This window comes from Euprymna scolopes, chromosome 8 (assembly GCF_053919585.1).
Source record: "Euprymna scolopes isolate OS-2025 chromosome 8, ASM5391958v1, whole genome shotgun sequence".
NCBI lineage: Eukaryota > Metazoa > Mollusca > Cephalopoda > Sepiida > Sepiolidae > Euprymna > Euprymna scolopes.
Genome location: NC_136489.1, coordinates 23,953,254 through 23,978,028, shown reverse-complemented (window position 1 = coordinate 23,978,028; position 24,775 = coordinate 23,953,254). Strand labels below are relative to the sequence as shown.

The window sequence follows — 24,775 nt, the reverse complement described above, 5'->3', positions numbered from 1 at the left end:
AACGCAAGAGTTTCAGTGAATGGAACCTACAACGGTACAACCATTATATTTACACACACACACACACACACACACACACACACACACACACACACACACACACACACACACACACACACATGTGTATGTGTATTGTTTGTGTTGTAGGTATCATTATCAGTATCAGAGAGTGCAAATAGTTAATTATTTCCAATGGTTTGACTGTGCTAATGATGTATTTAGGTTATGTGCTACTGACTTTCAATTGTGTCTTGATAGCATAATTTGTAGCTTTTCACATTCGCAATCAATTGAAAGTTTCATTGAAATTTGAACACAAATTGGCATTTCAGAAAAAGGAATTGTTTTTTTTTAAATGCCATTTGATTGTTTATATTTGATTACAAGACAAAATAATGTCAATCTTGATGTGAAAAACGTTCACATCATTTTTATATATGCTGGAGAAACAAATGCATCTGTACATATTTTTATATATATAAAATTTAAATAATTCAATATTAATCATATATATATATATATATATATATATATATATATATGATTACTTAATTTAATCACAAATTAATATACGAAAGTATAAATTTATGCATAAACTAAGTATTTACTTCAACAGTGCTCAATACGTAGGTAGCGCTAGGTTGTAAGTTATAGTTGCCATACTGCTTAGTTGCCATATATATTTTATAACTTACTATATATATATATGTATATATATATATATATACAGGGTGACCCTCAAAAAACAGAGGACATTCAATTATTTTTCTGAGCATTTTACAGTCAATGGAGAAAAAAAGGCCAAAGACCCTAGTGTTTTGATGTGATGTTTTGAATATAATAAACTAGTTATGACCAAAGTTTCATTTCATTTGGACAAAACACTAAGAAACGCAGCCTAATTAGAGTTGGGGGCCGTTTTTTTTTGGTCACGGTTAGTTAATGTATATCTGTCCCAGATATGGTATATGCAATATATATACACACAGCATAATCATGTTGACACACCAGTTCTCATGAGATCACTAAAGTTAAACTATGTTGAGCCTGGTTAGTATCAGATGGGTGACTATTTGGGAGTTGTAGGTACTGTATATGCTCTCCGCTTATCTCTGCATTGTTTCCAGTCATTCTGAATCTCCATTTGTCACTGGTATTTAACAATGCTGACTCAGAAAAATTGAAAACATAAAAAAAGATCTAATCAAAATGGAAGTTCTCTGCTATATTTAATTTTTGTTTAAATGAAAGAATGCTGCCTAAATACACACAATATATATATATGTATGCATATATATATATATATATATATATATTAATGATAATAATAATAATAATAATAACTAGTGGGACCTGTGGAAATTCCACAGGGGACTCCTTCATATGTAATATATTGATGTTAGCATTCTGTAGATGTTTAGTGTAAATGGAAACGCTCTGATATTATTGTAGCTTTTTTGTTAAAACTGTAAAAGTAATTATCTAAGCAAGCACGAACGGCCAGTAAAAGTAAAATATGATATTTTAATTCTTGCAGATTTCGTATATATTATTATAGAGTTAATGTTCTATTGATTTTTATATGTTATAAAGTTGCGATTTCAAAAATACAAAAATATAAATCCATATGACTTGGGTGCATTAGCTTGAATCGAAACTGAAATAAAATATATATATATATATATATATATATATATATATATATATATATATATATATATATACATATATTACTTGAGTTCCTTCAGCCATAATCAAAACCAAAACCAAAACTTATGAAGAATTCTTGATAAAATTATTTATAAAACAAAAGTAGATGATTTAAGTGCCATCAGCTATAGTCTAAACCGAAACCAAAACTTATTAAGGATTCTTGGTAAAATTATTTATGACAGGAAATAGAAGAACATAAACGACCCGGATATAAGCATGACACACAAAAGAACACACACGCTACCGTATTAATATATAGATATACAAATAATCATTAAAGCTCCTGGAGTCTGTCCAAGAGGTCAACCTAGAAAGAGGTTGAGTGATAACATCAAGCAGAACCTAAAACAAAAGTTAAGCATTGACAATGGATCAAATCAAGTGGAGAAAAGCCGTTTGACAAAGTCGATGACCCAAATGTTCAACCCAAGAACTCGAGGAACAAGTTATAGTAAACATGCAGTAGTAGTAGTTTTCTCCTTAAACAGAACATTATAACTTTTTGTCCTTGTCCATACTTATGAGTGGAGAGAAGTCAATGTCTTATTTTTATATATAAAAAGATATTTATATGTTCACTTTTTGTTTGGAAACTACTGGAGTGATCTGACTAAAATGTTATAGGGACATTTGTTTCGATAAGCTGCAGTAAAGTATTATAGTATCCGTTTGATAGGCAGAGATTAATGGATTAATAGTATTTAATTCAAATATACAAACAAATGTAACCATATTCAACCACGGATTTGGCATAAAGCATTTATTCTAAGTCAACAGGTTATAAATTTTGCTCATTTTGAATACTTTTTGTTTTATTGTCATCTTTTTCTATTGTTTTAATAACAGCTTTCTGCTTATTTATGGTTATTTATTTTCATCAGGGTCTCATTTGCGCCAAGCATCGTTGCGAAATGGTTCGGTTGGGATTAAAATCCTCCGATTGGGTCAGGTAAGCATCTTCTTGGTTTATTTTTAAATCCTTTCCAATAATTGTTAACCTATTTACTTGTGAACCACCCCCACTCTGGTGAAGGTGAGGGTGATAAATCTGTGGATGAGAGGTAGGAGTCGGAGATTTTCGGGAAAATATGTTTTAAGCTGCATCCTCCATGGATTTAGTGTTAGATTTTGTCGATTTACGACGACGAATGAAACAAGTGAATTTCTGTGGAAATCTACTTCATTTCCTTATAATATATACCAATCCTTATTTAAGAAGCTCAATGTAATTACAGAGCAATATAGTGAATGAATGACAAAAGTCTGTATTCCAAAGTTCATGATGTTGACCATCTTACAATTTATTCCTTTAATTCAGTTGACATTTTGTTTTGTAGCACAAAAACAATCACTTACTTATTATATCAATCAGTGAATCTATTTTGCCTTAACTCATCAGAAAAAATAGCAGCAATCAATCCAACGAAAGGAAAATAAAGTGTGATTTGACATGATTAAAAATCAGAAAATTGGAAGAGAAGTTGTATATACAGGGTGTCCACAAAGTCTGGCTACATTACAAGTTGTATATATAAATGTGTTTAATATATGTAAAAAAAAAGAAAAAAAAAAGTCCGCCCACTTAACTTGTAACAAATTACCACGTGACTAGGAAAAATATATATATATGAGTAAATTAAAAAACAATCCCTACATTTATTTCTACAATATGCCTGAGGATGATAGAAGTACTTCTGTCGAAAGTGCTCGCGATTATGGATCCAACATATACAATTTCGAAAAAAGCACAAAAAGGACTATTCGGAGATTGGAGAAGATAAAAAAGAAAATTGTAAAACAGAATAATTCCGTGCTATTCAATAATATTTGTCTAAATATATATATATATATATATATATATATATATATATATATATATATATATATATATATATATATGTGTGTGTGTGTGTGGCTATATATACAGGGTGCCCACAAAGTCTGGCTACATAATCTAGAGGATTCTTCCACAAAGTCTGGCTATATAATGTAGCCAGACTTTGTGGACACCCCCTATATATATATATATATATATATATATATATATATATATATATATATATGTATATATATATATATATATATATATATATATATATATATATATATATATATATATATATATATATAAATAAAACCTCAATGTTCCAGCACACATGTTTATCAATAAAATCTTTTCATGTTTCTGGTATATGTTAGATTTTGCTGTCCTTTATATAAATATGCATATATATATTAAAGATTAAAATGCAAACGTCATGTACTTAGTTAAAAATGACAGCGGATTTGTTTATTTATTTTTCTATTTGTTTATTTACTTATTACTGTGTAGCAACAAATTACTGCTTATGTAAAGACAAATTGAAAATGTAACTTGCTCTACTGCTGTATTGAGCACTCTTGTATTAACCTCGTTATATTTCACTGGCTACCCTACCTTTGAAGAATAGCAAATTCAAATTATACACATATATATATATATATATATATATATATATATATATATATATATATATATATATATATATATATGTATATAAATTTTTATCACTATATTCTTCACTGAAAACAAAAACAAATTATGTTCATCAAAAAGTTTGTTTATTGCTATATGAGCAAACACTTGTGTGGGTATATATATATATATATATATACTAGCAATCGGTGCCCGGCGTTGCCCAGGTGTTTTGAGGTTAATGCTGAGAAAAAAAAACGGTCAATTTTTTTAAACTTTGACCCCTATTATGACCTCTTAACATTTATTGTTTAGGGATCAAGTAAAGTTAATAAGTTAGATCCATGTCCAAGAAATCTATATCTAAAATATCACGTGTTTAGACCCAAAATTGTAGGAGGAGTTTGGTAGAGTTCTCAAAGGTCAAATCGTTGAATATTGACCACTTAATCGCCAAATTTCTGTCGAAAACCTATCACATCGATTTCCCAAATCTCAGTACCCTGTATATCAAATTTCGAATCTCTAGGCTTAAAATTGACAGAGTTTTAGCGTAGGGAAATGCACACAGACGCACAGACACACACAGACACTATCACTTATATATATATATATAAACATAAACATCATATATATAAGGATAATAGTACGCCATATATTTAACAAAAGACCATTATTTACTCAAGTGAAAGGAAAACCCGGGGGAACTTTACCCAAAAATAAATCTATATTTTTTTTGTGTGTATTGATAGTCTTATAAGCGAGTAATATATAAATCAGCCACCTTGATTCTTAACCAAACAGAAAGTTCTAGTTGGGGGATTTCCCACTTTTTTATGATAGCGAGGCCAAATTTCGTGAATTTGGCGTTTTTTAAAAGCAGTTTGGCCTTCAAAAGTTCTGTTTGGACTTTTTCTTCACCGATGAAATCTGGAGACGCAACGGGAATTTTCGGAAAAAAATGTTGTTACTATGCACATCTATGTATTGAAATACAATTTGTGGCAAAATTTCAGGAAAAACTAATGGATGGTTCTCTCGCAATAGTCCGGACAATTCGCTAAATTATCTCGTCAAAACCTTAAATCTCGAATCTTTGTGCAATTTTTTTTTTTGGGGGGGGTAATTTGGCATAATAGTGTCCATTTAATAGTATTATCTTGAATAAATATAAAAATAAGGAAAATTACCAAAAAAAACAAACAAGAACAACAAAAGTGTGCCGTATTTTTAAAAGTTTTATTGCGTTGTTTTTATTTGCTTTTTTTATTTCATCGGTGAGGAAAAAGGCCAAACAGAAATTTTGAAGGCCAAACTGCTTTAAAAAAAGGCCAAATTTCGCAAATTTGGCCTCGATATAAAAAAAAAAAGGGAAATCCCCCTACTTGAACTTTCTGTTTAATTAATAATGACTCGCTTGTAGCGTTGATTTTTTTCTTTTTTCGCTATAAAAAAATAACTACTTGATGAAATTACGTGATTTTTTCTGTAGGAAAACTTTATCCCATGACGAGTACGTACAATATATATTTTTTAAAATATTTCCATTTTTTAATGTCAATGGAAAACTGCACAAGTAACCAAACCCGAAATGTAAAGACCATGAGTGAACGCGCGTTTTTTTTTTTAGTTTAGTTTCATAATGGCGGCCGTGATGTCGGAGGTTCGATTGTTAGATTGTAGTTTCGTATTTTTTTAATTTGTAAATCGCAAGTTAGGAAAAAATTAAACCCTTCCAAGATGGACAATAAATAAAGCCATAATATTTTATGGTAAAGGTAAGAGCGTAGAAACCATTGTTTTTTAGGAGATGTGATTATTGGATTAACCAATCAGAAATCGTCTGTGGCACACACATCTCTGTTTTTATAGATATACTAGCAATCGGTGCCCGGCGTTGCCCAGGTGTTTTGAAGTGTATGCTGAGGAAAAAAAAGGTAAATTTTTTTAAACTTTGACCCCTATTATGACCTCTTAACATTTATTGTTTAGGGATCAAGTAAAGTTAATAAGTTAGATCCATGTCCAAGGAATCTATATATAAAATATCACGTGTTCAGACCTTAAATTGTAGGAGGAGTTTGGTAGAGTTCTCAAAGGTCTAGTTGTTGAATATTGACCACTTAATCGCCAAATTTCTGTCGAAAACCTATCACATCGATTTCCCAAATCTCAGTACCCTGTATATCAAATTTCGAATCTGTAGGCTTAAAATTGACAGAGTTTTAGCGTAGGGAAATGCACACAGACGCACAGACACACACAGACACTATCACTTATACATATATATAAACATGAACATCATATATATAAGGATAATAGTACGCCATATATATAACAAAATACCATTATTTACTGAAGTGAAAGGAAACCCCAGGGGAACTTTACCCAAAAATAAATCTATATTTTTTTGTGTGTATTGATAGTCTGGTACTTATACAGTTTAGTGACGACATTAAAAAATGGAAATATTGAAAAAAAATTTTATTGTACGTAACTGTTATAGACTGAAGTTCTCCGAAAAAAAATTATTAACCAATCAGAAATCGTCTGTGGCACACACATCTCTGTTTTTATAGATATATAGATATAGATAGATAGAAGAAGATAGATATATGTTATTTGTTTTTGTTTTAGCGATACGTTTTGAATGAATTCAATTATTTACGAAAGTGCATTTTTACCTAAATGCGAGTTGGGAATAATTGTCCCTTTAACCAATTTAGTACCCCCACATGGGGAGCGGCATACATATTGTTTTATGTGGATAATTATATATATATATATATACACGTATATATATATATACTAATATGTATATATGGTTTACTGTACAAGTGTTTTTATTTTTACCTCAGCAAGGGAACTCATCAGTGCTAAAATACACATAAAAAAAATAAGTTATCCAAGGAAATGGCAGAAACACTCGAGGATGACCTCAAATCTGTAGTGGAATGGGGACAAAAATGGATGGTCAAGAACACATTACCCGAAAGTACTTCCTTTGAACTCTTCGGCCTAAAGTTTACAGGGAACATGAACTATTATAGATTATAGATACATTGAGAACATTGCCAAGGCTGCTGCAAGGGGTGGGCTCTCTCTACCATGCTAGAAAATTACTTACGCCTGAATGTATCTTGTACCTCTATAAGGCCACCATTCGCCCATGTATGGAGTACTGTTGTCACATTTGGGCTGGTGCCTGGACAGGGTTTAAAAGAGAGTCGCCAACCTGATAGGTCCTGAACTGTCATCTATGCTTCAGCCTCTGTCACATCGACGAAATGTTGCATCCCTCTGCCTGTTCTACAAGTATTTTAATGGTGAATGCTCTGACGAACTACAAACACTTGTACCCCCTCGACGTGAATACCCTCGACAAACCCGACAAACAGCCAAATCCCACCCCTTCATAGTAGAGATCTCTAGGTGTAAGAAGGCCTTCTACTCCAATAGTTTCTACCCCGGAACTGATAGACTTTGGAATTCCCTTCCGGGATTCTGCTTTTCCAAGTGTACTGACATGCAGAAGTTCAAGTGTAATGTGAACAGACATCTTGCTACTCATCTCTCTTCATAATACCCCTGCAACTTATGTTCCCGATAGTAGCCCCCTACTTCAAAGTGGCATTGTGCTTTGTTTGGGGTGAAAACTGAATTAAAAAAAATCTAGTGATAATAATATATTTATATTTTTATTGTTATTTCATCCCAAACAAGGCACAGAGCCACTTTGATGTAAGAGGCTCCTATTGGTGACCAAATTTATAGGGATTCTGTGTAGAGAGTTGAGCAACGAGATGTCTGTTCATATTACACTTGAACTGCTGTAATAAATAAATAAATAAAAATATAAACAATTCTGTTAAAAGAGCTCACTCCTTCCTCTTCGCCAAGTCCTGTAACCTCTGGATAAAGTCAGCAGATTCATTCACCCATAAATAGAGTGCAAAAAAATTCCATAAATAGAGCGCAAAATGGAGATGGAATATTCACAAATTTAAAGATGAGACTTTTTTTTAAGTCCTTACTTATTTACTAAGCATCGTAAAGTTTTTTGTTTTTTTTATACTTCATTTTGAATTTTTGTCTTAATTTCCCTATAACATTTTATTTTCATTTTTTTTTTATCATTTTTTCCTCTGACAAAATGTGTTCTAAAATACAAAATCTATACAGGTCATACTATTTGATGGTTTTAATGTCTGAAATTAGAATCCTTTCTTTAAATAACAAGAAAAATTCTTTTTGAGATGTAGTGTTAAAAAGATTAATTATTTTGACTCTAAGAAAACTGCCTGTATCTGTATGTGTTGTTAAAAATTTATATTTGAATAATCATTTTTATTTAAAAAATGTTTCTATTATAATAAAGTTTTATTCGTCTTTGTTTTTTATTCACAATTTGAATATTAAAATAGACTTTCTTTAGTGTAAAATGCAAATGAGGTTACTCTTTAGCTGTACGTTTCCTTTAATAGTATATAAAGAAATCATGCTGGAATGAAAGTATGAAAACGCCTGTTTTCAGTATAAAAATTAATTTGTGAAATTTTTTTTTTTTTTTTTTTTTTTTTTTTACACAGTGATCACCACTTATCAAGGCCCGGAAGCCACTCAGGGATAAGGGTTATTGTAAGTAGATCACGTTAGTGAGGAGATTTTATGAAGTGTTTAATTAGGGGGGCGGTTCATTAGGAATTTGTTAACATTAGACTTGAAGACATCCAAGTTGTAGTCCGGAGGGAAGCAGGCAGACGGAACAGAGTTCCACAGGCGTGCAGTTCTAAGAAAGAAGCTTTGCTCATGAAATCCGCGTTTTGATTTAGGCACAGATATAGAGTGGGGGAAATTTTTCACAGTGGATTCAGCTAGACGGGTGTTTTTCGTGAAAGATTGGCGAGGGGGGACCAGAGATCGGAGTTCAGACGAGCACCTGCCATGAAAATAACGATAAAACAAGGATAGGCTCGCAACGTCTCTTCTGTGGGAGAGGGGTTGCAGGGTAGAGAAAAGGGCATCCCCCACTAAACCACGAAGTCTATTTTGTACTCTGTCAAGGCATGATAGGCTGTTTTTGGCAGCTCCTGCCCAGATATGGCAACAGTATTCCATCCTTGGCCGTACTTGGCTTTTATATAGATAGAGAATTGAATCAGTAGTGAGATATCTTCTGGAGCGGTAGAAGGATCCCACCATCTTTCCTGCGACCTTGGCAACAGACTTGATGTACCTGTTCCATTTCAGATCAGGAGTAAAGGTCAAACCCAGAAGCTTGTCAAAACACGGGGCCTCACCCAGACGAGAGCCATCCATCACAATTGATGCCAGCTGGGGATCAGAGCGTTGATGATGTAAGGATAGGAGTTTGGTTTTGGATGCATTAAAGGTAACTAGCCACATCTTCCCCCACTGAACCACGCGCTCGAGATCAGAGGAGAGAGAATCCGAGAGAACTTCGTCATTTACAGCCTTTGATGTGTTGCCGTAGATGGTCGTGTCATCAGCATAGATGTCAACGAATGATTTAAGTATGTGTTTAGGGAGGTCATTGATGTAGATCAGGAAGAGAGTTGGGCCGAGGATTGACCCCTGAGGGACTCCAGCATTTATATTGCAGGCCTCCGATTTTTGTCCATCTACCACTACTCTTATGAGCCTATCAGAGAGAAATGATTTAATGATTGAGAAAACATTTCCAGTTATACCGTAGCTGGAAATCTTGTGAAGTAGACCCTTATGCCATACTTTGTCAAAGGCCTTTGATATGTCGAGAGCAATTGCCCTAGAAAGGAAGCCTTTGTCAAGAGATTCACTAATCCTGTGGGATATAACCGTCAGCACATCTGCGGTAGATCTTGCAGAGCGGAAACCATATTGTGTGTCACTAAGAAGGCTATTCCTGCTGAGGTGGTTGACTATTTCTCTATTTAATATTGATTCCAGTAACTTACTCATAACACAGAGAAGACTTATTGGTCTGTATTGAGAGGGAGATGACTTATCACCTGAATTCTTAAATACAGGGCAAACTGAGGAGGTCTTCCAGGGGGTCGGAAAGCACTTCTCCTTAAGGCAGCGCTTAAATAGTTTCGTAAGTATGGGAGCAAGTTCTGCTTGAAGCTTTTTTAACACTATAATTGGGATGCCATCAGGGCCAGTTGCTTTACTGGAATCTAGGTTTTTTATTAGCTTGGCAACCTCATGCACGGATATTTGTATGTTACCTAGCTTGTTCTGTGTTATAGGAGGAAATATGGGGAGTTGATGGCCTTCGTCGCATAGGGTAGAATTAGCTGCAAAGTTCTTTGCAAATAGTTTGGCCTTGTCTGACGCTGACGAGATAACCTCTGGTCCATTGATAATGGTTGGGATAGAACGCACACTTCTGTTCAAGATCCTATTTGTTATTTGCCAAAACTGGTGGGAACCAAGCCGCTGATCAGCTACCTTGGATTTAACAGACTGGGCATATAGCTCTCTTGCATTTTTTATTACTCTTTTACAGTGGTTGCTGGCAGTCCTGAAAGCAGCTTTAGTCTCAGTGCATCTATTACGTTGGTAGTTATGGAAAAAGTGATTTCTGTGCGCGATAGCAGCAGCACATTCTGGGGAGAACCATGGCTGACTGTTAGGTTTTTGTTGGAATTTTTTAGATGGTATGAATTGGTCTATGCCTACAATTAACCATTCGGTCAGATCTGATACTATAGAGGACACTTCCTTTTTAAACATGGAGTGCAGAGGTAAATCAGATATGAATGTACGGAAGCTATCCCAGTCAGCCATAGTGTACTTTTTGTAATTATTAATCAAATTCTAAACAAACAAATAAACAGGCAGGAATACTACTTTGTTATAAGAAATACAATTAATATACCCATTAATATTTCACAATATTAATATTGAATTTTAATTCTAGTCTTGTGACAACCTTATCATCTACATTACCTTTTCTTATATCTTAACTTAGAATTTGTATCAGCTTATTGTTTCAATAAAGTAATAATATTTAACATCGATACATTTTCACCATTCATTTCTGTTATCTATAAATCTTGATATTTTCCTTTTCGTACAGGTTAGACACCTGGGAAAGTGAACAAAAAATGTGGACAGAAACCGCCCGAGTTCTCGACCACCATTACAGCCGATTACGAACGATAGACAGCAATGCTAATGTCTCTCTAAAGAACACTTTTGAAAAAGAATTAATAACAAACTTTGGTATGTGGTTTGATATTTTTTATTATATTTGATAAGATTTTAACTATTGTATATAGTATTACTAGAAAAATACCTGTCCTGTCCTGTACTTATAAAATTATGTTTGGAAAACACTTTCAATTTTGAGCAAAATTCATTATATGATTTTGATTTATTTTACTGAAGTGGAGATCACCGTGATCAAAGCCAGAGAGCCACTCAAGGATTAATGAGTGTTCGGTAGATGGTGAGACAACACTGCGTTGATCAGTAATGGTGGAATTTGAGTAGAGTTTAATTATTTAAGAGGACTGCTCAACAAGAACTTATTTACTTTAGTCTTGAAAACGATCATGTTATAATCAGCTGGGAAGCAGTCCCACAGTATTGTGTTCTGCAAATGAAACTTTGCTCGTGGAATTCTTGCTTACTTTTAGATGCAAATAAAGAATAAATTGTCGACAGGTGAAGCTGCAAGGAGGTCTAAAATTTAATCCTTAAGCTTAAGAGGTCTTAAGCAGAAATTGACATTCAGAGAACATTGCTTAATTGGTATCCAATTAATATGGATGACAATGCAAATCTGAAATATTTGAATTTTCAAATGAAAGGTTACTCCCATGGTATATTCCCCTAAAATGTCCTTAAAATTCCCCAAAGAATCTGAAATTTGGAGAATATCAATTTATATCTAATACCTATTAATAAAATTTCACAAAACTCTGACGTATTCGAATTTTCTATGAAGGATTTCTACCTCTTTATAACTCCTTTGCATAAAACTAAAACTAATTAATAGTATTATTTGGATTCTTCAGATTACTGTTCTTATTTTGAATGTCATTTTCATGATGTTTCAGTTGATGTAATCTCCTTCAGGTGTAACTTGTTGAACTCAGGAAATGTTTCTGTTGAACTCAGGAAATGTTTCTGTTGAGCTCAGGAGTCTGCACAGAATTTCGAATGGAACCCTTTATTTACTTGATCGGGGTAGCATGCCCTCTGCAAGGACCTGTGATGCAGTGGTTAAAGTAATTTGGAAAATCAATTATGTAATTGATATTCTCCTGAAGGTCGAAGGTTCAATTTTCAGTGTGGGCAACCAAAAAATACAACTGCGAATTACTTAGGACCTCTATCCAGTCATAGCTGGCAGAACAAGAGCACGCTATTCCCGTGAAGTAAATAAAAGGTTCTGTCCAGTTTCTCAAGTTCAACAGAAATGTTTCCGAGTTCGACAAGATATACCTGAAGGTCATAGGCTACATCGACTGAAACATTGTGAGAATGAAATGACAATGAAGATGAGAACAGTAGTCCGATGAATCCAAATAATACAAATAACTAATCCTCATCTAAAAAATTTAGAAACATAATACTAATTATAACCCATATTGCCAACTCTTATGCCTAGCAGCTATGTTTTTGGATTCATAACGATCATTTAATTAATTTAAGACTGAGCTTATTAAACATATAAACATACACAACTGTAGTATATGAGACAAGAAGAAGCAACCTTAGTAGAAGTTAGTACCTTCAATGATAATGTGTTAAACAGAGCTGAGAGGGAAGAGAAACTGGAATCTTTGGAAGATCTCCACCATTCCAGTAATTATAGGAGCACCTCGACTCCTGAAAAATAATGTCAAACACTACCTGGCAAATATGACCAGTGAACCAAGTGCAAGAGAAATGTAAACAGTTGCACTAAAAGGGACCGTTAGAATCTTAAAAAGATCTCTTGGTTGGAATATCTGAATTAGCGGGTAAATGCCCCATCCCCAGCTTGAGCAAACTGATAAAATAATAATAAAGTAAATAGATAAAAACAAGTTATGATGTTTTTGAAATTTGTATATGATTGGTTGAAACAAACAACAATAGGCAGAGTACACATAAGTAAGACTGTAGATTTTTTTTATTTAGATATTAATTTTTTTTATTTAGATATTAATTTTTTTTAATTAGATATTAATTTTTTTTAATTAGATATTAATTTTTTTTATTTAGATATTATTTTTTTTTATTTAGATATTAATTTTTTTTATTTAGATATTAATTTTTTTATTTAGATATTAATTTTTTTTATTTAGATATTAATTTTTTTATTTAGATATTAATTTTTTTAATTAGATACTAATTTTTTTATTTAGATATTAATTTTTTTTATTTAGATATTAATTTTTTTTATTTAGATATTAATTTTTTTTATTTAGATATTAATTTTTTTATTTAGATATTAATTTTTTTTAATTAGATATAATTTTTTTTTAATTAGATATTAATTTTTTTTATTTAGATATTAATTTTTTATTTAGATATTATTTTTTTTTAATTAGATATTAATTTTTTTATTTAGATATTAATTTTTTTTAATTAGTTATTAATTTTTTTATTTAGATATTAATTTTTTTTATTTAGATATAAATTTTTTTATTTAGATTTTTTTTATTTAGATTTTTTTTTATTAAGATATTAATTTTTTTATTTAGATATTAATTTTTTTATTTAGATATTAATTTTTTTTATTTAGATATTAATTTTTTTATTTAGATATTAATTTTTTTTAATTAGATATTAATTTTTTTATTTAGATATTAATTTTTTTTATTTAGATATTAATTTTTTTATTTAGATATTAATTTTTTTAATTAGATATTAATTTTTTTATTTAGATATTAATTTTTTTTAATTAGATATTAATTTTTTTATTTAGATATTAATTTTTTCTTAATTAGATATTAATTTTTTTATTTAGATATTAATTTTTTTTATTTAGATATTAATTTTTTTATTTAGATTTTTTTATATTTAGATTTTTTTTATTAAGATATTAATTTTTTTATTTAGATATTAATTTTTTTATTTAGATATTAATTTTTTTATTTAGATTTTTTTTATTTAGATATTAATTTTTTTTATTTAGATATTAATTTTTTTTAATTAGATATTAATTTTTTTATTTAGATATTAATATTTTTATTTAGATTTTTTTAATTAGATATTAATTTTTTTATTTAGATATTAATTTTTTTATTTAGATATTAATTTTTTTATTTAGATTTTTTTTATTTAGATATTAATTTTTTTTATTTAGATATTAATTTTTTTATTTAGATATTAATTTTTTTTAATTAGATATTAATTTTTTTATTTAGATATTAATTTTTTTATTTAGATATTAATTTTTTTTAATTAGATATTAATTTTTTTATTTAGATATTAATTTTTTTTTATTTAGATATTAATTTTTTTTATTTAGATTTTTTTTATTTAGATATTAATTTTTTTTATTTCGATATTATTTTTTTTTATTTTGATATTAATTTTTTTATTTAGATATCAATTTTTTTTAATTAGATATTAATTTTTTTATTTAGATATTAATTTTTTTTATTTAGATATTAATTTTTTTTAATTAGATATTAATTTTTTTATTTAGATATTAATTTTTTTTATTTAGATATTAATTTTTTTTATTTAGATATTAATTTTTTTATTTAGATTTTTTTTATTTAGATTTTTTTTATTTAGATTTTTTTTATTAAGATATTAATTTTTTTTATTTAGATATTAATTTTTTTAATTAGATATTAATTTTTTTATTTAGATATTAATTTTTTTTATTTAGATATTAATTTTTTTTAATTAGATATTAATTTTTTTTATTTAGATTTTTTTATTTAGATTTTTTTTTATTAAGATATTAATTTTTTTTATTTAGATATTAATTTTTTTATTTAGATATTAATTTTTTTTATTTAGATATTAATTTTTTTTAATTAGATATTAATTTTTTTATTTAGATATTAATTTTTTTTATTTAGATATTAATTTTTTTTATTTAGATATTAATTTTTTTATTTAGATATTAATTTTTTTATTTAGATATAAATTTTTTTTAATTAGATATTAATTTTTTTTATTTAGATATTAATTTTTTTATTTAGATATTAATTTTTTTAATTAGATATTAATTTTTTTTATTTAGATATTAATTTTTTTTATTTAGATATAAATTTTTTTATTTAGATATTAATGCTGGATTTTTTAATTTAGATATTAATTTTTTTATTTAGATATACTGCTGGATTTTTTATTTAGATATTATTTTTTTTATTTAGATATTAATGCTGGTTTTTTTTATTTAGATATTAATACTGGATTTTTTTATTTAGATATTAATTTTTTTATTTAGATATTAATTTTTTTTATTTAGATATTAATTTTTTTTATTAAGATATTAATTTTTTTTGATTAGATATTATTTTTTTTTATTTAGATAGTAATTTTTTTTAATTAGATATTAATTTTTTTATTTAGATATTAGTTTTTTTATTTAGATATTAATTTTTTTATTTAGATATTAATGGTGGATTTTTGTATTTAGATATTAATTTTTTTTATTTAGATATAATGCTGGATTTTTTTTATTTAGATATTAATACTGGATTTTTTTTAATTTAGATATTAATACTGGATTTTTTTTTTTTTAGATATTAATGCTGGAGTTTTTTTATTTAGATATTAATTCTGAATTTTTTTATTTAGATATTAATTTTTTTTATTTAGATATTAATGCTGGAGTTTTTTTTATTTAGATATTAATTCTGGATTTTTTTATTTAGATATTAATTTTTTTTATTTAGATATTAATGCTGGAGTTTTTTTTTATTTAGATATTAATGCTAGAGTTTTTTTTATTTAGATATTAATTCTGGATTTTTTTATTTAGATATTAATTTTTTTATTTAGATATTAATGCTGGAGTTTTTTTTATTTAGATATTAATGCTGGAGTTTTTTATTTAGATATTAATTTTTTTATTTAGATATTAATACTGGATTTTTTTATTTAGATATTAATGCTGGAGTTTTTTTTATTTAGATATTAATACTGGATTTTTTATTTCGATATTAATTCTGGATTTTTTTATTTAGATATTAATACTGGATTTTTTTTATTTAGATATTAATGCTGGAGTTTTTTTTATTTAGATATTAATACTGGATTTTTTTTATTTAGATATTAATGCTGGAGTTTTTTATTTAGATATTAATGCTGGATTTTTTTATTTAGAAATTAATTTTTTTTTTAGATATTAATACTGGATTTTTTAATTTAGATATTAATGCTGGAGTTTTTTATTTAGATATTAATTCTGGATTTTTTTATTTAGATAGTAATGCTGGAGTTTTTTATTTAGATATTAATGCTGGATTTTTTTATTTAGATATTAATTCTGGCTTTTTTTATTTAGATATTAATTTTTTTTATTTAGATATTAATACTGGATTTTTTTTATTTAGATATTAATGCTGGAGTTTTTTTATTTAGATATAATTTTTTTTATTTAGATATTAATACTAGATTTTTTTATTTAGATATTAATGCTGCAGTTTTTTATTTAGATATTAATTCTGGATTTTTTTATTTAGATATTAATTTTTTTTTTTTAGATATTAATACTGGATTTTTTTTATTTAGATATTAATGCTGGACTTTTTTTATTTAGATATTAATGCTGGAGTTTTTTATTTAGATATTAATTTTTTTATTTAGATATTAATACTGGATTTTTTTTATTTAGATATTAATGCTGGAGTTTTTTTTATTTAGATAATTATACTGGATTTTTTATTTCGATATTAATTCTGGATTTTTTTATTTAGATATTAATACTGGATTTTTTTTATTTAGATATTAATGCTGGAGTTTTTTTTATTTAGATATTAATACTGGATTTTTTTTATATAGATATTAATGCTGGAGTTTTTTATTTAGATATTAATGCTGGATTTTTTTATTTAGATATTAATTTTTTTTATTTAGATATTAATACTGGATTTTTTTATTTCGATATTAATGCTGGATTTTTTTTATTTAGATATTAATGCTGGAGTTCAAATCTTATATAAATCCAAATTTTTTTATGTTGATATTAATGCTGGAGTTTTTTTTATTTAGATATTAATGCTGGAGTTTTTTATTTAGATATTAATTTTTTTTATTTAGATATTAATACTGGATTTTTTTATTTAGATATTAATGCTGAAGTTTTCTTTATTTAGATATTAATACTGGATTTTTTTTATGTAGATATTAATTCTGGATTTTTTTATTTAGATATTGATACTGGATTTTTTTTATTTAGATATTAATGCTGGAGTTTTTTTTTATTTCGATATTAATGCTGGAGTTTTTTTTATTTAGATATTAATTCTGGATTTTTTTATTTAGATATTAATTTTTTTTATTTAGATATTAATGCTGGAGTTTTTTTTATTTAGATATTAATACTGGATTTTTTTTATTTAGATATTAATGCAGGAGTTTTTTTTATTTAGATATTAAGTCTGGAGTTTTTTATTTAGATATTAATTTTTTTTATTTAGATATTAATGCTGGAGTTTTTTTATTTAGATATTAATTCTGGATTTTTTTATTTAGATATTAATGTTTTTATTTAGATATTAATGCTGGAGTTTTTTTTATTTAGATATTAAGTCTGGAGTTTTTTATTTAGATATTATTTTTTTTTATTTAGATATTAATACTGGATTTTTTTTATTTAGATATTAATGCTGGATTTTTTTATTTAGATATTAATACTGGATTTTTTTTATGTAGATATTAATGCTGGAGTTTTTTTATTTAGATATTAATTCTGGATTTTTTATTTAGATATTAATTTTTTTTATTTAGATATTAATACTGGATTTGTTTTATTTAGATCTTAATTTTTTTATTTAGATATTAATGCTGGAGTTTTTTTTATTTAGATATTAATGCTGGAGTTTTTTATTTAGATATTAATTTTTTTTATTTAGATATTAATACTGGATTTTTTTTATTTAGATATTAATGCTGGATTTTTTTATTTAGATATTAATACTGGATATTTTTTATTTAGATATTAATACTGGATTTTTTTATTTAGATATTAATTCTGGATTTTTTAATTTAGATATTAATTTTTTTTATTTAGATATTAAAGCTGGAGTTTTTTGTATTTAGATATTAATGCTGGAGTTTTTTTTTATTTAGATATTAATTCTGGATTTTTTTTATTTAGATATTAATGCTGGAGATTTTTTTATTTAGATATTAATACTGGATTTTTTTTTATTTAGATATTAATGCTGGAGTTTTTTTTATGTAGATATTAATTCTGGATTTTTTTATTTAGATATTAATTTTTTTGTTTACATATTAATTCTGGAGTTTTTTTTTTCTTTAGATATTAATGCTGGATTTTTTATTTAGATATTAATGCTGGATTTTTTTTATTTCGATATTAATGCTGGATTTTTTTTATTAAGATATTAATTCTGGATTTTTTATTTAGATATTAATACTGGATTTTTTTTATTTAGATATTAATACTGGATTTTTTGTAATTTAGATATTAATACTGGATGTTTTTTTATTTAGATATTAATTCTGGATTTTTTTATTTCGATATTAATGCTGGATTTTTTTAATTCGATATTAATGCTGGATTTTTTTTATTTAGATATTAATGCTGGATTTTTTTTATTTAGATATTAATTCTGGATTTTTTTATTTAGATATTAATACTGGATTTTTTTTATTTAGATATTAATACTGGATTTTTTTAAATTTAGATATTAATACTGGATTTTTTTTATTTAGATATTAATACTGGATTTTTTTATTTCGATATTAATGCTTGATTTTTTTTATTTAGATATTAATGCTGGAGTTCAAATCTCATATAAATCCAAATTAAAAAAAATTTTTTTTTCGATATTAATGCTGGAGTTCAAATCTCATAAATCCAAATTTAAAAAAAAAAACTTTTTATTTAGATATTTATACTGGATTTTTTTTATTTAGATATTAATGCTGGAGTTCAAATCTCATATAAATCCAAATTAAAAAAAAAGAATTTTATTTAGATATTAATGCTGGAGTTTTTTTATTTAGATATTAATGCTGGAGTTCAAATCTCATATAAATCCAAATTTAAAAAATTTTATTTTTAGATATTAATACTGGAGTTCAAGTCTCACATAAATCCAAGTTTTTTTTTCTCTTTTTTTTTTTTCAATATTAATACTGGAGTTCAGATCTCACATAAATCCAAAGTTTTTCTTCTTTTTTTTTAGATATTAATACTGACGTTCAAATCTCACATAAATCCAAATTTTTTTAACTGCAATACATGCTTTATAGATGTAAACACAACATAAAAAAATTACATAGATAAGAAAGATATTAGCAATTTTGTAAATATGATTACTTACTTGTTTAGGGAACGTTTAGCATATAGTATTTTTATAGACCTAAGGGGCGATAACTCCTGCCTGCTTCCGGTTCTGTCACTTCTACAATTTGAATATTGAAATTTTTTTATGAAAGCCAAAAATGATGTGTGCTTTCTTTTTCTTTAAAATAAACATTTATTTACCTTAAACATAAAAGCTTGTCAAGCAACCTTTTTCTTAATCATTTTTTTCCCTTTGGGATATAAAAATCTTTATACTTGTGCAGATTTTGAACCGGATGCACCTAAGTGTTCACTTGATTTTGCCTGCAACATGACGTCAAGCACTGAACTATGCCAAGCGTCGCCAATGATCAAATCTTAACAATGATACAAAGCAGAAAAATGGAAATTGTTGTAGAGGATAGGATGCTCTTTTTATGTAATTGGGATCCCATCTTCTTTTGTTAATAAATGGTAGGTGATTGAGAAGCATAAGTCGCATAATGAAGAGATAGAACATACTGATATATGATAACAAATAAATGTGGATTTATTTACATCAAAAATAGAGATGGTAAGAGTTCATTGAGAGGAGAGTAACGTTATTTGCGCTATCGTATTTGCTGAGAAGCTAACGGTGGTCAGGAAAGCTGGAGTGCGTTATTATCAGATCTTTACACTTGTTGAGAGTTCAGCAAAAGAAAGAAATCTATAAAACAGCAAAGGACATATCTGAATTGAATCTGGTGTCAAGGCATGGAGTTGCCAGAGTTAAAGGGTAATAATCGAGTTTAGCTTAAGAGTACCGTTTTGTGTCTGTGTGTCTATTGGCTGGGAGATTTCATTTCTCACATTTTAAAAACCAAAAACCAAAAAATCTACTGTTTACTTTTGTTTTATTATTCGTTTTTTATGCGGGGGAGGGGTACTATAATCATTGTCTTTTTTGTTTAAATTTTTGATAGATAATGTTTAGCATAAAAATCTGAATTTTGAATTCAAAACAAATTATGTATCTTTTCTTTAATTGTCAAGTTTTTTTCAAAAATTTTTATTTTCAAAGAAAATTGTAAGAAAAGGTTTTAAAAAATATTCAATTGTTATTTTCTTTTGTTTATTTATTTATTTTTATTTTTTGTAAAAGAATGTTTGTTTAAAAAATTTGTGCACCTTCAGCCATATCCGTCGCTTTGCAATGATGCGTCTAACACCACATGTAATGCAATTCTTTTTGGGATCGATTAATTTCTTATATTGACAAAAAAAACAAAAAAAAAACTACCTCTCCAAACGTCAGCAGTAGTTTGTCTAACATTGATAAATTTATAATGTTGTTAGTCTCCATAGTTTCCATGCAACATCTAGTTTCTTGTTTTATCTGAAAGTTGTCTACTTGCTTGCATCTTACATCAGATTACAAGCAAACCCAGTGTTGTATAGTGGTGAGGCTCTGTATATATATATATATATATATATATATATATATATATATATATATATATCTTTATTCGATTGGCAAAATTTTAGAATAATTGTAAAGAAGTGAACCATAGCGGAAATTCAGTCAACTAAAATAAGATGGAAAACGGGGTGAGGAAAAGGGAAAAAAATGGGGGAAGTTACATGTAACAAATGTACAATTCAGTAAAATAAACAAGTCGATTAAAAACAAGATCGTTAAAATACACCCAAAGCGCTTTTCGTTCAAACTAACTTTTACAGGGTATAAGTCTGAAAATTATTTTTTTTTTTAGAATATTTGGTAGTGGAATGGAGTAAGAGTGGAGAGGAGGTTAAAAAACAAAAACAAAAATAAACTGTGACTACCCAAATAATTCTAATTGAACCCGGAGGTTTCTCTGCTTGCACAAAGTAGGGGGGATGGAAATATATATATTTAGTAAAGTAGGGGGCTGGAAATATATATATTTAGTAAACTAGGGGGCTGGAAATATATATATATATATATATATAGTCATCCACATACAGTACTGTTTCGCTGTTTCACAGCTCATCAGTGCGGCTAGACAGGCAACTACCTCAAGCCAGGATTGAAACCCGACCGTTTGTACGGCAGTCAAGGCTCCTAACCATTATGCTATTGGCGGCTGCTTGAACGAGTAGTGAGTTTAACGATGTTTTGATATCGTCTGAAATACCTCCGCTCGATTTGTTTACACAAAGAGCGTCGCTTATATGCTAATGGTAATTCGTGTTTCACTTCTCAATATGCTCAACTCAAGGTGAGGAGCACTATAGTCATCCACATACAGTACTGTTTCGCTGTTTCACAGCTCATCAGTGCGGCTAGACATATATATATATATATATATATATGTATATATATATATATATATATATATATATATATAGATGTGTCTTCTAGTGGTTGGATTGTATGAGAGTGTATATACATGTCACAGTCATCTATATGATGTGTTTATGATCGTCTAGTATTGTGATTGTCTAGAGTTTATTGTGTGCCTATGTACATTTAAAGACAGTTTATGATGGGACAAGAATATACATAAATACCTTTACAACATAAAGGATGAATAACAATTATTTTGGGTTTCAACATCTGGTCAATTGGGAACATATCGGGTTCATCATTGGTCTTGTTTGATGGGAAGCTGCAATGGAAATTCTCCTCAAAAAATGACAGAGCCTCGGATTTCATTTTCAACAACTTTTTATTTCAGAGTGTTGCAACACTGATTCTGATTATCGCTATTTCTGACCCCCCTCTACTTGGAGTCATCACAGTCTGAAAACTGTTTGTCCCACTCTTGACTCTAACTGCATCTGTTCTCTCTGACTCCCAACTCTTGACTAAATGATACATGTCTTTTAAGCTCTCTCATTCATTAGTATATGTTACTAAGATAATCACCTAATGTTCTTACATGTCATTATTTCGGAATTGTCAACTAAATTGTTATGATATCATTTTAAAGTTACATTCCTGAACTAATATAAATAAATATTTATTCTAAAACATATTTTAGCTGACAAAACTTTTTGGCTTGAATAATCATAATTGACTATCACAGCTTTGGTGTTGCCCAGACTTGCTAACATAATACTACACCAATGTCAGATTACAAGCAAATCCAAGTGATTGACGTTGTGTTCCGGGCAACGCTGAGTGGACGGTTAGATACATCTGGTTCAAAATCTGCACAAGTACCAAAATTTCTTGTCCACTGAGATGTTATTTGAACAATTTGAAAGTTTGAAGTGCAACATGTATCATATGTGATAAATACTTTTTCTGCTTAAATGGTCTTAAGTATTTGAATATTGACATTTTTTTATGAAAGTTAAAAATATCTGCTTCTTTTTTTAAAAAGAAACATTTTAACTCTTGCTTGTTTATATCTTTGAGGTAAATAAATGTTTATTTTAAAAATAAAAAGAAGCACATATCATTTTGACTTTCATCAAAAATCCAATATTCAATGACAAATTTTTTTTAAAGATAAGTGAGCTTTTTTGGATTTTCGGAAAAAATAGACGATGTGTATTTGACATTTGTATAAAGTGAATTATTTCTGCTTAAAAAAATTCTTATGATCTTTGCCAATATGTAAATGGAGGAATATAAGAAGGCTATATCAATGCAGGAAATTGATTGTGACGTATGAACAAAAATGGTCCAAAGCAAAAAGGTCTTGTTTGTTTTTAGTTTTTTGTCATCTAAAACAGTAAACCCATTTACTGTTTTGTATTTATGATTGTATTTGGAATCCCCTTCATATCTTAAGCAGCAATGCCGTATACAATTTTGAGTGTTTCAGACGACTGATAGTGGGTGACATAACTAAAATAAGTACTTGGCATCCCAGTGGATCATACTAAATTGTGATCCAAAAACTTTAAATTCATTCTTTATGACTAAATCCAAAAATTTCTGATTTCAAAAGCATGGCTAATTTTTCTTTGATAATATTTGATATTGATGCAAATCTGTACAACAGTCATTCTGCCTTCTTTCATCCCATCTGGTCTCTGTAATCCTGACAGGAAATACAAAGGAATGCATCTATCAGGTAATGGTGAGGACCATTCTTCTCTATGGTTGTGAGACGTGGTCTTTGAGAGCATCGGATCTGCACATACTGGAAGTCTTTAACAATGTCTGCCTTTGGAGCATTCTGCATTGCCACTGTGGAGATCTTGTTCCAGTTTCTACTCTCTGCCGAAAACTAAACCTATGTTCACTGTCGTCCATCTTTCTTCGACGACATCTCCATTAGTTTGAACATGCAGCTCATTGACCAGAATGAAAGCTCATTTACAACACCCTCTTTCCCCTCTCTGCTTAAATGGTGCAAATATGTCAGTGGGCAGCTTAAAACCTGACAACAATTAAGGATGACCTGTTGGTACTCATGGGCCCACAAGTAATCGGTCTCTGGCGTCAGGATTGTTTAGTCGTATCTGGCCCAAGATCGAAAAAATTTTACTGCGATTGTTTGAGATACAGTTCTTGCTCAGGAGGAAGTTGACTCAATCCGATCAGGATGATAACTGTAAAGTATGTGTGAGAATTTGGGTAATTTGATTTAGTCTTTGTAATTTTTGCATAAACTATCTATTAGGCGCTACATTTTCACTTTTCTTTCCCATCAAATCTTTCTTGGAGGGTATACATTAGATCCATTGCTCTTTCTGTTTCTCATCAAAAGATTAAATCTGAGTGGTATAGGGATATGCATGAAGAACAGGAGACTTTGATAGTATGGTCACGTTGAAAGAACAGATAAGAATTCTTGGATCAATTATGGTAGCAGTTTCACTTCATAGAGTGCCAAGGAAAATATGGGAGAAATTGATAAAGATAAACCTGAAAGAGGGATAAATAAAGACCTGACCAGAGATAGGCTACTTTTGAAATCAATTACTTTAAGACATTCAATGCATATCAGAAACGGACATTAAACTAATGATGATGATGATCATCATCATCATTGTCATCATCATATGAATCTGGAGATTCTGTTGTTAGTTTCCTCAATATTTTTCTCATCAGAATTCGTTCTAGAAAGACATTGTCGATTACGGGAGGGACAGCATTAAGGTTGCCAACATGCTAAGTAAAAGTGATTTTTTGTAGAACAAACTGAATTTGAACTTGGGGCACCCGGGTCATCAGTCTG

General features: G+C 28.1%; 1 protein-coding gene across 1 annotated transcript in view; it reads left to right on the top strand.

Moving 5' to 3' along the window:
- Window positions 1-24,775, top strand: part of LOC145283510 (nicotinamide/nicotinic acid mononucleotide adenylyltransferase 1-like) — a 103,437-nt gene that overhangs the window by 45,507 nt on the left and 33,155 nt on the right. Inside the window, exons 4-5 of the mRNA XM_080132346.1 lie at window positions 2,595-2,662; window positions 11,253-11,398. Coding sequence (XP_079988472.1) covers window positions 2,595-2,662; window positions 11,253-11,398 — 214 coding nt within the window. The remainder of the gene's footprint in view (window positions 1-2,594; window positions 2,663-11,252; window positions 11,399-24,775) is intronic.